This window comes from Alligator mississippiensis, chromosome 3 (assembly GCF_030867095.1).
Source record: "Alligator mississippiensis isolate rAllMis1 chromosome 3, rAllMis1, whole genome shotgun sequence".
NCBI lineage: Eukaryota > Metazoa > Chordata > Crocodylia > Alligatoridae > Alligator > Alligator mississippiensis.
The window spans coordinates 238,366,253-238,381,439 of record NC_081826.1 but is presented as its reverse complement, the minus strand read 5'-3'; the positions used below and the strand labels follow the sequence as shown (position 1 = coordinate 238,381,439).

Below are 15,187 nucleotides of genomic sequence, written 5' to 3'. Positions count from 1 at the left end.
AAAACGCTGGCTTGCATCCATAGATGCTTCTCAAGCAAATCCCGGGACGTCATTCTCCCCTTGTACTCGGCCTTAGTGAGGCCACAGCTGGAGTACTGTGTCCAGTTTTGGGCTCCACAATTCAAAAAGGATGTGGAGAAGCTTGAGAGAGTCCAGAGAAGAGCCACGTGCATGATCAGAGGTCAGGGAAGCAGACCTTACAATGACAGGCTGAGAGCCATGGGGCTCTTTAGCCTGGAAAAGTGCAGGCTCAGGGGTGATCTGATGGCCACCTATAAGTTTATCAGGGGTGACCACCAGTATCTGGGGGAATGTTTGTTCACCAGAGCGCCCCAAGGGATGATGACTAGGTCGAATGGTCATAAACTACTACAAGACTGTTTCAGGCTGGACATAAGGAAGAATTTCTTTACTGTCCGAGCCCCCAAGGTCTGGAACAGCCTGCCACTGGAGGTGGTTCAAGTGCCTACATTGAACACCTTCAAAAGCAAACTGGATGCTTATCTTGCTGGGATCCTATGACCCCAGCTGACTTCCTGCCCTTTGGGCAGGGGGCTGGACTCGATGATCTTCCGAGGTCCTTTCCAGCCCTAATGTCTCTGAAATCTATGAAAGGGAAATAATTAGCTTTAAATGTTTTAAATATACATAATAATGTGTACTCATTCTAAAAAGAACAGATTCCCTGACTTGTGTAGCATCTCGGGTTATTACAAAGAAAATAACATCTAATGTACTTTTCACCATTTTTGGTCAGAGTGTTTTTTTTTCTTAAAGATTATTCTCTTAATATGTATAAGTACCTCTACAGAAGACGAGTAGAGGAGAGTTGCTGGTTATATTCTTCCCTCAGTGATGGAGAAGCACATCTTTGTCAAAATCTGGAGAAGACTTTGAATTATTAATGTCTCCTAAATATAATTCATGATAGCTCATGGTCTATCAGGAGATGTATTTGGAAGGCTACAGAGGAGCAATACATCTAGTATGGAAACAGGAGTGCGCATCTTCAGGATTCATAAAAACCTCAGTGGCAGATGCAGGCAGGCATCCATCTCCACTTGGTAATTTTGATGTGGCTGTCAGCTTCTATTACACCCATGGTCAGATTCACTGGTACACTACTGTGGTTCTGCAAAGCAGCCAGACTATATGAGTGAGCATAGTCCAGCATCTGTTCCACTGTTGTGTATAAAACTTAGTTACATTTAGGAGGGCAGCATGTTCAACCTGATGTGACACAGTTTTGCAATGCCTACAGCATAAATAGTCATCATGGACGTATTATAGGTCTAGTCTGTTATACTGATCTCAAGCACAATACAGGTGCTTATGACAAAGAATATTTAAAGCTACAAGTACAATCTTTTAAATGGGCCATCAGAGAGCCTCATAATAAGGATGCAGAAAGTAGACACAATTCATCTCTTACGTATACTAGTTTGAGATTAATGATCATACTCCTGATTCAAACCAGCGTATCAGAGGAGAAATAATCTCATTGTGTTCCAATTAAATTGCTTGAGGACTGCTAAAATACATGTCTTTTTTTCTTGGGCTATTTTATGGAACCAATTAATTTAAAGGCATATGACTTAACTCTTTCTGACTGCAGACTATTTTCTCATTTAAAAGGAGTCTTGTACTGTTGAGGCAACTAATTTTTTCTTCTGTGTTCTCAGCATAACTATTATGTCAGAGAACACTTTGATGTCACTGAGATAATGAACACTTGGACACTCCAGAAAGGACTTCCATTGATTACTGTTGAACAAAATGAGAAAAGAATCAAAATAAAACAAGAACGCTTCCTGGAAGGCATTTTACCAGATGATCCTTTGTGGACCTCAATGCAAACTGAGTAATTCATGATGTTTGTTGAATTTCATGTAAACATATGGAAGCCTTAGACGTTGTGGTTTAATTTTCCTGTTCACTCCTACTTCTAGTTTCCTCTGGCAAGTTCCCTTGACTTACATCACAAGCCACTCTAAGAGTATTGGAAGGCATTTAATGAAGAATCAATCAGGTTGGAGATTGGCTTATTGCCTATTTTGTATTGTAGTCCTACTGTCGTCTTAATGCTTACAAGAGCTGCACAAAATATTGGCCAGACCAAAAAAAGTTGAGGAAAAAAATATTTTGTGTCCATCCAAAATGAAATGTGTTTTGTTTTTCCTGCTAAAACAAAACTTGAAAAAGAATAGCTTCAGGTTTCAGCTAAAATGAAATGTTTTAGAATTTCTTATTATTTTATAAAAGATCTAAAATTAAATTTTGCTAATTTTAGTGTCAGTCTTCCTTTTGAAATACAAAATTGAGCGCTGGAACAGACCCAAATTCATGAATGCACTCCCCCCAACCAAAACCTGCCCTGTTGGCAAGTGAACTACAGTATTTGTCTGAAAGATGTTGTGCAGTTCTGATGCTTCTACAGCACCCCCTTAGCACTCATTTAAAATTCTTCAGTCCTCAAAGAGTTACAAATATAGGATGTCCTATGTGATTGGAGCCCTGTAAACTGTGTTCATTTCATTGCTATGTTTCTTGAAATTATGTAACTTAAAAGGGTAGATTCGCCCTTTTTTCAAAAATTCAGAGTTAATTTGTTGACATTTACTGCTAAAATGATACAAAACATTTCAAAAGCAAAAGAAACCTAACTATGAGTCTACACTACAATGTGCTTGGCCCTAAAGTTTAATATCTCAACTATGAAGAAGAATATATTTTAATTGTTAGCAACAAATGAAGTAGAAGATGTGGCAGGGGTTCGAATCAATGCCATATAATTCTTCCATAGAAGAATTAAGATCACTTTCCTGCAATATAAATACCACAGAATATGTTTGGTTGCATTGGTAAATATCACTAAAAATGTTTGTTTAATTGTTTCAATAATGTTTTCCTGCTCTCAGACACCATAGAACTGGAGGAAGATGTGAACTGGGTAAAACTCAATGTGGACATGAATGGCTATTACATTGTACACTATGAAGGGAATGGATGGAATAACATTATTAAACTGCTGAATCAGAACTACACCATCTTCAGTTACAAGGACAGAGCAAACCTGATTCATAATGCATTCCAACTGGTCAGGTAATAATGATTCTTTTTAAAAACAATCACAATAGGTTGGTGCAGGTTAAAATGCCATTTGGACTTGTAAGGGAATCACAGATGCATTATTCATGACGAGGCAAATCCCCCAAAGTTTCTTAGAGGAGAATTCTGAATGGTATTGTCATTTATGAACTAGGAAAAGTCGTTCACTAGATTTCTTCAAACGGTGGTGTGCTGGTGCTTCCATAAGAGGGGTAGCGGAAAAGGCTCTGAGTTGAAGAAAAACAATGTAGAGAGACACATTTAGAAAGAAATACAGAAAGAAAGATTTGTTGGTGGAAACACTAATTAATTTACAAAGAAGGCTCTGCCTTCTTCCTGCCTCTGTTGGAGAGATTGGCATGTAAGCAGTGCCCATGCTTCTCTGAACACAAGGCACTTGTGTCCTAATAGCCTGTGAGAAATAGACTTCTGGCACAACTCCTTACAATAAGCCCAAGGTTGTAAGGTCCTTGTGGAAGGAATCCACAAGTGATCTTGGTAGATCAGCTTGTATATCTCTGGGTAAGAAAGACTAATTAGAGGGATGTCATTCCCTGCCTTCTCTGTTGTATGTTGTCAGATTATAACTTATTTAAGAAATGTTCTTTTTCAGTGCAGGCAGGCTATCTCTGGACAGAGCCCTTGATCTGACTCAGTATCTCCAGCATGAAACCAGTAACATAGTACTACTGAAAGGCTTGGGCTACCTGGAAGGGATCTACCACATGGTGGAAAGAAGAAATATTTCTGATGTCACAAAAAGTCTTAAGGTTCATTTCTAAGATTGTACCACATATGAAGTCCCACATGTATCACCCAGATGAAGTTTATTAACTTTCATCTCTGTTTCCATGACATTTATTGCTGACAGCTGAAGTGTTTCTTTGTACTAGAGGGACATATTGCCTGTTATTAATCTAATGGTGCATTTATGACATGTGGAAATGCTACTTTTAATGCAGAATTGACTAATTTTTTATTAGACATCTTGAATGTGCTTAGGATGCCGGATTTCACTACCTATAAATAAACTATGTTGTATTCTCTCTGCAGCAGTACCTCCTGCAGTATTTTAAGCCAGTGATTGATAGACAGACCTGGAGTGATGAGGGCTCAGTTTCTGACAGAATGCTTCGTTCAAATCTCCTTCAACTGGCATACGACTTGCAATATCCTCCCTGTCTCCAGAAGGCAAATGAGCTTTTCGGGAAGTGGATGGGATTTGGTGGAAAATTAAAGTAAATGATTTATTTTCTACCTACTGTTCTTTGTTTACATTTCTTTCACTGTACTTTCTGGTTATTTTTTCCAGCATAGGGTTTAAAGGCATAGCAATGCTTTGCAAACTATGTGGGAAATCTTTGTTATCAGAAAACAGTACCAGAAAATCGCCTCTTTCAGTTACCCATGTTAAATATGTTAACTTGTAGTGTAACTCACACCCACTGTGAGGCACTCTCTTATCTTCCCTGCCTTTCCAAGTTGCCGCATACAGATACAGGAGTCTGTAGGTGCATCTACATGTGCAATTAATGTGAAGCAATAAACTCTGGTGTTTTATTGCACTGGAGTTTATTGCTCCCAGGTACACCATTTGAAAGTGTGCCCAGGACCACAGCTCGTTGAGTCAGGTTGGAGCAGCCCAGCAGGGGGCTTGGGGGCCAGCCTGACAGCCCCAGGGTGCTTCTGCCCAGCTCAGCGAGCTATGGAAGGCTTGGCTGGGGCATGAGGGTGCTCCAGTGTGAGGCTAGCACCACTGGCAGGCAGCCCTTGCACTGAAGCACCCTTGCGCCCCAGCCAGCCATGTCAGTGTCTACACGTGCAGTGCTGTGGAGTAAAAAAACTCTATAACAGGATAGTACTTGTAAATAGTACTAGTACCTGCTGCAGAGTTAATTAGTTTACTCCTGCCTAATAGCACTGCATGTGTAGAAGCAAGGCATTTACTGCAGAGCTAATTAGTGTAGTCCACAATAAATGTCTCATGTAGCTGACAGATTTAAGTTTCTTAGCATAGGCCTTTAGTTTTTATGTCTATTGTAGCCTTTTTTTGTCTGCCTTTTTTTGCCTGTTTGCTTCCCCAGTGCCATACAGGGATGCCAGAATACGCTAGCATAAAAAAAAAGAATTATTTTTTTGTTTAGCTCTTTACTGTTTTATCTCCACTATTATTATTATTATTATTTCAGCTCTTTAGTATAAACAATTAGCCAAATATTTAGGATTTTGAGTAGTGTTCAAGATCCTGCATAGTAAAACTGAAATGGAGTTAGGTGTTTCTTGGTTGCAATCCTATTTATCTACAATACCCAAAGTCCTGTACTCCTGGACATAAGAAAAAACAAACAACAAGAAGCAATGTCTGCTCTCAGCTCCAGACCCTTCTGCCAGACTGTACTTAATTCCAAAATATCTCTAGCTTTTTCTCAGGCCCACACTCTCGAGGCTTTTTACAGGTTGGATTTAAAAGCTATTATGGTTTTATAACGTTCCTACTCTCCTAAATGAAGTGTGCTGGTTTTAGTCCCTAGTGGTAATGAGATTGACCCCATCCCCTAACATTATTCGCTGTTGCTGGTATCATTCACAGTGCACAAGGCACTGCTCAAATATAAAGAAAGTTTCAGTCCTTTCAAAGAACAACTTCCTACCCATAAGGCTATGAGTTCCACCAGGGCAAAACTCTGCATGAATACTGAATTCCACTGATTTCCCTGAGGAAGTCTGTGTCAGGGTGGCTCACTGAAATCTCAGAGACCGCTCTTTTCTGAAAAGGTTATTCATCCCCGCTTTGTGACTGAAAAAGACCTCCTTCCATCCTGACCTACACTTGTGTTCTTTTTTACCTTTGTCCTCAAAATTTTCATAGAGCAATGGAAAAACAAACGAATACAATCCCTTCCTTTCCCCAAGAGCTAGTAAGCTTCATATTCAACAGTAAGTGTACCTCATGATCCTTACCACACACTCTCTTCCTTATCTACTTCTTTAACTTTGCTGAGGCTAATTTGTGTTTTATTATAGAGATGAAAGGGCTACTCATGGTGTGTAAAATTAGGCAAGATCCTAAATATGCTGGATTAGGTTCACAGATTGTATACCTTTCAGGGCAGAACCAGTCTTTTTTTTTTATTTGCCTTCACAGTGTTTTGTGTTTGTGGTATATCTGTGTGATTAAATACAACAATGTGGCTATGTTACATAGAGTAAATCGACAATATTTAGTTTGAAAACAAGGACAGCTCTTCTGTCACAGCAAGATAGCCAAGAGACGCTGGAAAGTTTCCTTTTAGTTAAATTTTTTTATACATTAGCAAATGAAAGTTTCCATATTTTTTATTGTAATTCAGCCATTAAAAACACTAAATCATAACCCTGAATTTTCTGTTTAGTAATATTCCTTCTGATGTCATGAAGACAGTATATTCTGCTGGATCTGAAACACCTACAGGCTGGAATTTTCTTTTGGAAAGATATAAAGTGTCCATGTCTGGTGCTGAACAGACAAAAATCAATTCGGCATTGGCGAGTTGCAAAGATGATGCAAACCTAGCAAGGTGGGATACAGTACATAATTATTTACTCCAGTGTTTATTTTCTCTGCTTTAATCATGTAGCTAACTTGATCCTTGTGAAGTAACTTAGTTGCAGCCTGTTGATATGACTCTTTTATGATGCACCTTTTTGGGTGTTTATGGTTTGATTACTGAGCAAGGTATGCAAAAATTAGCATGCTGGAAAAGGAAAAAGCAGCAATCCACCCTGAGATAAGTCTCATAGCAAAAACAATAACAGCACACACTGGTTCTGTCTTTCTTTTTTATTCCCCTATGTACTTTCATCGTGATAATATGGTAGTTTAGGCACCAAAAGGAGAAAGAGAATAAACAGAGTGAATCAGACTTTGTTTGGCATATTTTGAACCAATGTGATGGAGTTAAAGATGGGTGTCAGTTTATAGAGAACCAATATACCATTGCTGTGAGTCCTTGGAGAATCTTAGAATATTCAAATTAATACTGAAAAATATGTTAAACTATATACATATGTACCTGTAAGTGCATGTAATTGCTAAATATATATATTTTTTAAAATCCTGTCTGAGATCACGAAAGGCCTTATCTTTCAAATCTTCCTAACATAACTAATATTACATATATCACCACCTGTAAATACCTAATCTACCCTTTCCTTGCTTTCCTGGGATGTTGTAGGCTACTGGAACTTGGAATGGAGGGAAATGTAATCAAGACTCAAGATCTGCCATCAGTTATCTATAGGGTCAGCATGAATCCAGCTGGACAACTCCTTGCATGGAACTTTGTAAAGAAAAATTGGAGCAAGCTTCTAGAAAAGTTAGTATTTGCATAAGGACTGGAAGCAGCATAGTTACAACATGGCTTGAAAGGGAGGTGATAAATTGTATTCCCATGACCCTGGACAAGCAATTTTACTACTCTGTGCCTAAACTCCTTCCTCCTGAAAAAGGAGGAGAATACTTAACTACCTTTCCATATTTCTGTGAGATCTGCAGTTAAATCAGGTTTTGAATATCTTTTTTATTTCATATGAAAAAATACTGAAGAGCAAACGTCTATAATTTTCCTTCTTAACTAATCTTCTTTCTCAGCATTACTGATGCTAAAGTAGAGAAAAATATATAGTAAACTCAAGGACCGAGGAGATAAAATGTTTTGCTTTAATCCCAAACTGTAAAGAAATCATTTCACTAACTGTGAAACAACAGTAAAAACTGACCGAGGTAGTTTCATATTGTTAGTCAAGAAGCAGGAATTTAGGGGCAATTCTATGTTTCTATTCTCTCCCTGACTAGAGATGTTCAATTAAAAAGATCCACTATGTGGGTTATCTGGTTAAAATGTGGCATGTTACTGCATAAATTCCAGACAACCTGTGCACTGGGGGCTGTAATTATCTAGTAGCTGGAAAATGAAGAATGGGTCTCTCCAAGGCTTTGAGTAGAGACTGGAATATGGACAAATGTACGTTTTAGCTGCTTTAAAGAGTGGGGAGAGCTGCAGCGCGTATCAACTATTAGTCTTCATGATCTTGTAGCAATCAATAAAAGTTACCTAAATTGCTTAATTTTGACCCTAAAGAAAGCACCGTTAAAGTTATAACAGTTCTGTTATACTTGTAGTATGCAGATGTAACAGTTACATTGAAACAGCTTATATCAGCATCCTTGAAGATCATTGCATCAATAGAATTGTTATATTTGCCTATGCCCATGAAAGGCACCTAGCAGCAGAAGTGCAGGTATTTTTAATGAAGCTTTTACTGCAAGGCAGAGAATAACAGGTATACCCTGCATGAGGACACTAATTATCACAACTGTTTTGGCCCTTGATAGTCCAACGTGTGAGATCAATAAAATAAATTGAAAATTTGATTTTTTTTCATGTGGCAATTCAAAGAAGTATTCATATGCTACCAGCTTGAACTAATACTAACCTCTGTTGCTATTAAAGTTTACATGGAGATAAATTGATATGGTCTGTAATTCTCTCTTTTTTCCTTCAGATTTTCCCTGGGATCTTTTTCAATGAGAACCATTATACTTGGAGCAACATCACCCTTTTCTTCAAAACAAGAATTGGAAGAGGTTAGTCTGAAGCTTAAAGAAAATATGGGTCATTTACATTCTTGCTGCATAAATCACTGTCACTGACTCTGAACTTGCACATTTGGGGGCCTTTATTGCATGTATTAGCATGCTCTGTTAAGTGTAAAAATCTCATGAAAATGTCTTTTGTGATGGAGAGAGCTTGCTACTTGGGCCAAAGTATGTATGGACTTAGTTTCAGTTTTTAATTATTTAGGAAAAGCTATTATAAGTACCCATAGGAAGAGAGGAGTATATGTCCTTTTATTGAATGAACTCTGGAGTGGACTGGCAAGGTTATAATGAAAGTTTTGCCTATGAAAACTAGCTTTTAAATTATAGTGTTCATACCTGTTGTTCAGAGTTGTTTGATTTCTATGTCAGCCTACTTGCTTCCAGTATCTATCATAGGCATTGTATAAATATTAATGTTCAACCATATTAAATTGTATTTCAGACCAGAACTTGACTCTATACAGACTCCTATAAAGCAATCTCCGAGAGTTAGGCTTTGTTTACCAAGTCAGTGTGAACTACAGGTTGAGAAAATATAATTGGTCTAATAAAAGATAACAGATTTATCCAAAGAATCTTATCTACCAACTGCAGGTTGAGGCACTTAAGGAATAATTTGTAACATTTTGCAGCTAGTTCTGTTTTAGAATTCATCTGCCAACATTAGGCAAAGGGAGATGTTAATGAGAACAATCTGAGACCCTGAAGATGCCATTATGTGAGGTATTCAAAGTGTAACATGGCTCTTTTTGTACGTGTCTTTTCATAGCATCTGATGAAGTCCACTTTTCCTCATTAATGCTTATGCGTTTCTCAGTGGTGCTCAGACTTTTCCCCCTCTGGGTCCTGGGGGCCTGGTACCATTCATCCCACCCCTGCATGCCAGGATTGGGCCCTGGAGGCCTGGCACTGCCCTCTCCCAGCTTTCTCACTAGGATTGGGCCCTGAGGGCCTGGTATTGCCTCTGCATACCAAGATAGGGCCCTGGGGCTCACTGCTGATTCCACCCAGCCCTGTGTGCTCAGTTCAGGCACCCAACCCAGCATGCAGGGCTAGGGTCTCCCCATGGATCCAAAAATTTGCAGCAGGGGAGAGGTACCAGATCTGACCCAAAGACCAAGTTAGTCTATAAGGTGCATCACTACCCTGCCTTCTGCCTGCCTTCAGTTTAACATGGCTAACTACCTCTCTCTGCTCATGGCTCTCAATATTCTTTATTGAGGCTCAGCCTTTGGTGTATTTCCAACACTGAACTAGGCACTGGAGCCCAAATCTTCAAAGGTATATAGGTGCCTCGCATCCATCAAAATCAGTACTCAGTAGGTACCTACATATCTTTGAGGATTTGGGCCTAAAACTTAGGTAATATGCTCTCTTTTGCCCCATGGCTTTGGGAGGAAACCTATAGAGAAACTCCAGCTGATAGGATAAAGTGCAGAAGCGACTAAAGACTGAGCCGTCAGACGTTCTGAGAGCTTTTTACAGTTCAGCTGGACTTTTCACTGCCCTTTTCTGATTGACCACTTCACTCCAGTCCTCTCCCTCAGTCTCTTCCCCTCAGATTCCTTCCACACTTACTCACTCTATCCTCTTTCCTGCTAAATCCCTGGAGTATGCCTTCTCCTTTAGCATTAAGTTGTCTCAAGTAAATACAAAGTAGGCGGATCTTATTGTATGGCCTGCAACACACTCAATTTTGCATCATGCTGGACCTCTTACTAGTCTAGAAGCATCTTCACTCACAAATTTTCATTAATAGTTTCCTGGTAGCATTGGGCATGTAATCCACAAGTTTGTCTGTGACGGGTTCACATCTATACCTGTTCCTTAGAAGATACACGTTTACTATAAAAAAATTAAGAAACCTTATTAGTCCAGGCCATGATAGAGGAGGCTCTTTTAGCTGTGAAGGTCCTTATTCAGTCCTTAAGATGTCAGTTATCTCATCTGCATAAGTCACAATAGTAAGCATAAGCTTTATTCCCAGGCCAAACCTTTAAAGACTGTCACTATTTGTCAAGCTTTTCTTATCAATAGCAATCTTAACTTTTTGCTTCTATTTCATTTGTTTAATAGGTGAAGTTGTTTTTTGCATCAAAACAGGAAATATCACAGCTGAGAGCACCTCAGATTGCACTGGAGAACATTGAGAAAAATATAAAATGGCTGGAGAGAAACTTAGATATTTTAAGGAAATGGATATTAGAAAATCTTCAGTAAAGCTGCATGGAGGCAGATAAAAGATTGTGTTATCACTAAGAGCAGTAAAAAATGTAAATGTCTATAATTTTTATTGATCACCAAGATTGTTTAATTATGTGTTTCATCTAATGAACACTTTCCGGACACCGTGGCATTTTTATGTCATTTGGGACACCCCATTTATGTTGGTTTTGTGTATATATGTGATTCTGTTTGGCTGTTTAGGCAATTAAGATGGTTGAAGAAATTTAGCTGCAGACTTGAAATGCTTTGTGAGTGTCTGCAGAGGCTTTTGTTTAATTAAATTTGTTAAATTAACTTTGAAATTAAGAGTGGATGGTGTGTGTAACTTCGATGTTACAGGGGTGTAGGTTGTAGCTGTGTTGGTTTAAGGACATAGGCAGACAAGGTTCTTTGGGTAAAGCTGATATCTTCTATTAGACCAACTCAAATCGTTTAAAAAAAAAAAAAAAAAAAAGAAGAATTTTTCCAAGTATTTAAGTTGGTCTAATAAAAGGTATCAGATACACCCAAAGAACCTTGTCTGCCTATGTAACTTCTATGAACTTTACTGCTGCACTGAATCTGGGCATACCAGTTTGCCCTGCTTACTCTACTGTGTTAGATATTTTGTCTGTTTGGTAAATAAAAAGCATCTTTACCTGTGATTTGTCTTTGGTAATCTGAAAATCATAGAATAATTGTATCAAAAGGCAACATGCTGCATGAGGTACACAATAGAATAAAACAGCTCAGTTTCATTGGAAAAAATGTTAATAAGGAAGTTTCTACCTTTTAAAATTGCTACAGCATATAAATTGTGTGTTGGCTGAAAAAAATCCTTGATGGTGGTTTTTCTTTAGAGACCAGTCTATTGTTTCATAAGTAGGAGGTCAATAAGGTCAGAAATTTGTCCCTTGAGAGAGTGGGGCAAACAGCCAATGACTGCTCTTACAGGGCTCAAGTGCAGGAACCCCTGCCTGCTTCTCCACCTCCCACCTCCAAGTTTTGGCACAGGGTATGAGGCCTCCGGTCTCTTGGTTCTGGCTGAGGAGCATTTGGCTATCCTTGGCAAGCTCTGGAGCCTGAGAGGCATGCAAAGATTTGTTCCTGAGATGCCTATCCACCTAATGAACTCAAGGAAATCTAAGACTTGTGTTGAGTGTCTTCAAGACCTACATTTTGTGTGTGTGACTTTCACCACTCCATAATCATCCCAAACTGCTCAGCCATGGCAATAGAGATCCTGTCCTGAAGTGGCATATGTGGTCACAGAGGAATTAGCAGTGTCCTTGGTAAAGGGAAAGACATTTTGATTTTCAAAATAATCACTCCAAAGCACTTTTAAGAAAATAACTTTTTGCTTGAACCTGCAAAGAGGTGTTTCTTAGCAGGTGCAAAGTATTCTCAACATCCTTTTATCTCAGTGGAACTAGCATGTATATAGTGTTTTGCAGGACTGGACCTTCTCTACTTTTAATTTGCAGCTAGGTTCTTTTTTTCCCACACACATCCAGGCTAGGGGCAGAAGTTACACATAAACCAGTGTAAGTGATCAGAAACTGGTTCAGGTCTGTAGAAGTTCAGAGCACATAAGCTGCTTTCAAAATGGCTGAAACTGGTTTAAGGGTGCAGACAGAAGTGCAGCTCCCAGCTGTAACTCAGAACAATTTCTGCAAAGCGTTCTGAGTTACAACGTTACCCTGGACCAAACAGAAGTTCACTGTTGATTCCAAGGGGGAAGGGAATCTAGCTGCAGGCCGGGAGCCTGCAGCCCAGTTCCCATAGCAACAGCCACAGCTTTCTGTCAGTGCTCTCTGTTTTCAGAATGGGAAGGGGGAAAGATAGCTGGAGCTCCCCAGCTGGTGCTGAAGGGTGGGGTGGGTGGATTAGAGCCCCCTACCTTGGTGGGGGGCTTCATTACACATGCCCCACCCTCCAGAGGGGTGGGACCCCCCTGACTGAACTCCCTCCACTCCCTTTTCTTCCTCCCATTCTGAAAACAGTGAAAGGCTGGGAGCTCTGCAGACACAAGTTACAAGATGTTACATTTTAAAATGTCTTTATCTGATACTTCATGCAATGGGGGGTCAGATTTTCACTCAATAGGCAATTTTTAAAGCTGTCTACAGCCATGCACTTGTATTTAGTCATGGCCATAGACTGCTTTCTGGGGCCAGATTGGGTGAAAATTGTCACTTCTGTCTGCATCCTAAAAAAAAACCTGGATGAATGTAGTATCAGACTTAACTGATTTAGGTTAAATCAGTTTATTGAAGTTCTGCCCCAGATCCCCTCCAGATTCAAGTTAATTCGCAGTCCCCCAGCATCCCAGGATGCTTTGCACCTCCCCCGCAAACTCCCCCTCACAGGGTGCGCAGGCTTGGCTTGGCCCAAGCTGCCTGCTCCAGCCAAACAGGGCAGGTGTTTTCAACCTTTTTTAGCAGTGTACCCCTTCTGGTGGCAGTGGCTGGACACAGGGGGGGGCGGTGGGTGACGTCTTTCCAGTGGTGGCCTGCAATGATCCGGCTTGGTCCAAGAGAGGTTAGTGGTAGGTTGCAGCCGCAGCAAGGTGCAAGTGAGGCTCATGCTGCCAAAGCCTCCTGGCTCCAGGCTGATCCAACAGCTCCATGGGCCAGATGCTGGCCACAATGCCAACCCCAGTTTTAGACAGCTGTAAACAGTTATGGCCGGTTCTGACAGAGGCCTCTTGCACCTGTCTGTTCATGTTGTTTTTAATTTCTAGACATGCATCTAGCTGCTGCAAGGGGACTGGGCCTGTCGCTATGAAACCTGGGGCAGCACCACAGACCTCACGGGGGGTAGTCGAGGACCACAACAACCCTGTCCCTCGCATCAAAATGCAGTGACACGTCACGGGAGAGGGCCCCGATGCCACCTCATCTCATATCAGACCCTAGCCCTTGCAGCTTTCAGGCCCTGCTACTTTTTTTTTTACTCCCTGCAGCTCTTTTGCTTGCCCTGGCCACCACTGACCCTTCCCAGCAGCTGCTGGGCCTGAGCTCAACTGACCCTCAGCAAAGGGGCTACCAGGGGTGGCGATGGGCTGAGGGAAAAGGGAGCTGCCCCCTCCCACATGGGCCTGGCCCCAGGCAGAACTACCCGTGGGCCAGCACCCGCCCCCCTTCCCCTCCAAGGAAACCCCATGGTGCCACCACCCACTACCTCACGCTGCCCGTCAGCAGTCTGTGGAGCCACACATATGACCAGCTGTGGGAAAGTGGTGCGGGGAGCGGTGGCAGTAGGGGTGCAGGGCAGGGCAGTGGTGGCCATCAAAGGCTTTCCCCCCCAACCCCAGCCAGCCAGACAGTGTGTGTGTGGCCCGCAGAGGGGAGCCTCTGCCCTTGGCCCCCTGGCCCTGCTCCTGGGAGCGGGTACAAATGCCAAGCTGAGGAGGGGTCAGGGAGGCACTGCGGTGTGCTGTGCAGGGCCGGTGCCACCCAGCACACCCCTCCCCTGGGTAAGAAGCAAAGTATGGGAATCTGCCGGGGAAGAGGCCACCGCCACACCCTGGGGCATGCTTTGTCCCCGCCCACCTGCCCACCTGTGTGTACCTCCTGTGCCTTTCTAAGTACCCCAAGTGGTATGCATACCCCTTGTTGACACCCCCTGAAATAGGGAAGCATGCTCTAGCATCCCCAGCTTCTGGCCTTAGCCACTGCAGACATGTGGCTGCATTTCTAGAATCAAAATGAATGTCTATTCAATTTGCTTATCAGTTCAATCTACACAGCTTAGGCTAAACTATGAAGATCGAATCAATTCAATTTTAGCCCCAGCGGGACAAGGTAAGAACAGAGAATTATTCTTTACAGAGGCTTCTGTTTTTATGCGGCTAAGGGGTTTAAGCTTGTATCACATATAAAGGCAAAATTCCCGTTGAAAACAACTCTTGTGCTGATAACTTGTAGATATGAATTTGCCAAACTGACTAGTACAGGCAAAGCTGTATGTATTCATATTAATAATTTACAGCAGATCTACTGCAGGTCAGCATTTCTCCTGTCTGTACAACTTAAGTCTATGTGCAGCTCTCATACACATGCTCACAGAGCCACTACTCCTGGCTGACAGCAGGATAACTGAAAAAAAATCCCACTATGCAAATCATTTGTATATTCTCTACAGTGAACTTAAACCATTACACACAGGTCAAGTCTTATCTCATGCCAGGTCTCACACATTTTTCCTTGCTTAAAACACCCAGTACAATGC

General features: G+C 41.2%; 1 protein-coding gene across 1 annotated transcript in view; it reads left to right on the top strand.

Moving 5' to 3' along the window:
* The window catches only part of LOC102559308 (endoplasmic reticulum aminopeptidase 2), a 36,049-nt gene extending 24,430 nt beyond the window's left edge, over positions 1-11,619 (top strand). The window contains exons 11-19 of the mRNA XM_006261602.4: positions 1,683-1,861; positions 1,950-2,029; positions 2,919-3,102; positions 3,722-3,878; positions 4,162-4,346; positions 6,501-6,665; positions 7,323-7,463; positions 8,653-8,734; positions 10,826-11,619. Coding sequence (XP_006261664.1) covers positions 1,683-1,861; positions 1,950-2,029; positions 2,919-3,102; positions 3,722-3,878; positions 4,162-4,346; positions 6,501-6,665; positions 7,323-7,463; positions 8,653-8,734; positions 10,826-10,969 — 1,317 coding nt within the window. The 3' untranslated portion in view covers positions 10,970-11,619. The remainder of the gene's footprint in view (positions 1-1,682; positions 1,862-1,949; positions 2,030-2,918; positions 3,103-3,721; positions 3,879-4,161; positions 4,347-6,500; positions 6,666-7,322; positions 7,464-8,652; positions 8,735-10,825) is intronic.
* The last annotated feature ends 3,568 nt before the right edge of the window (positions 11,620-15,187 follow it).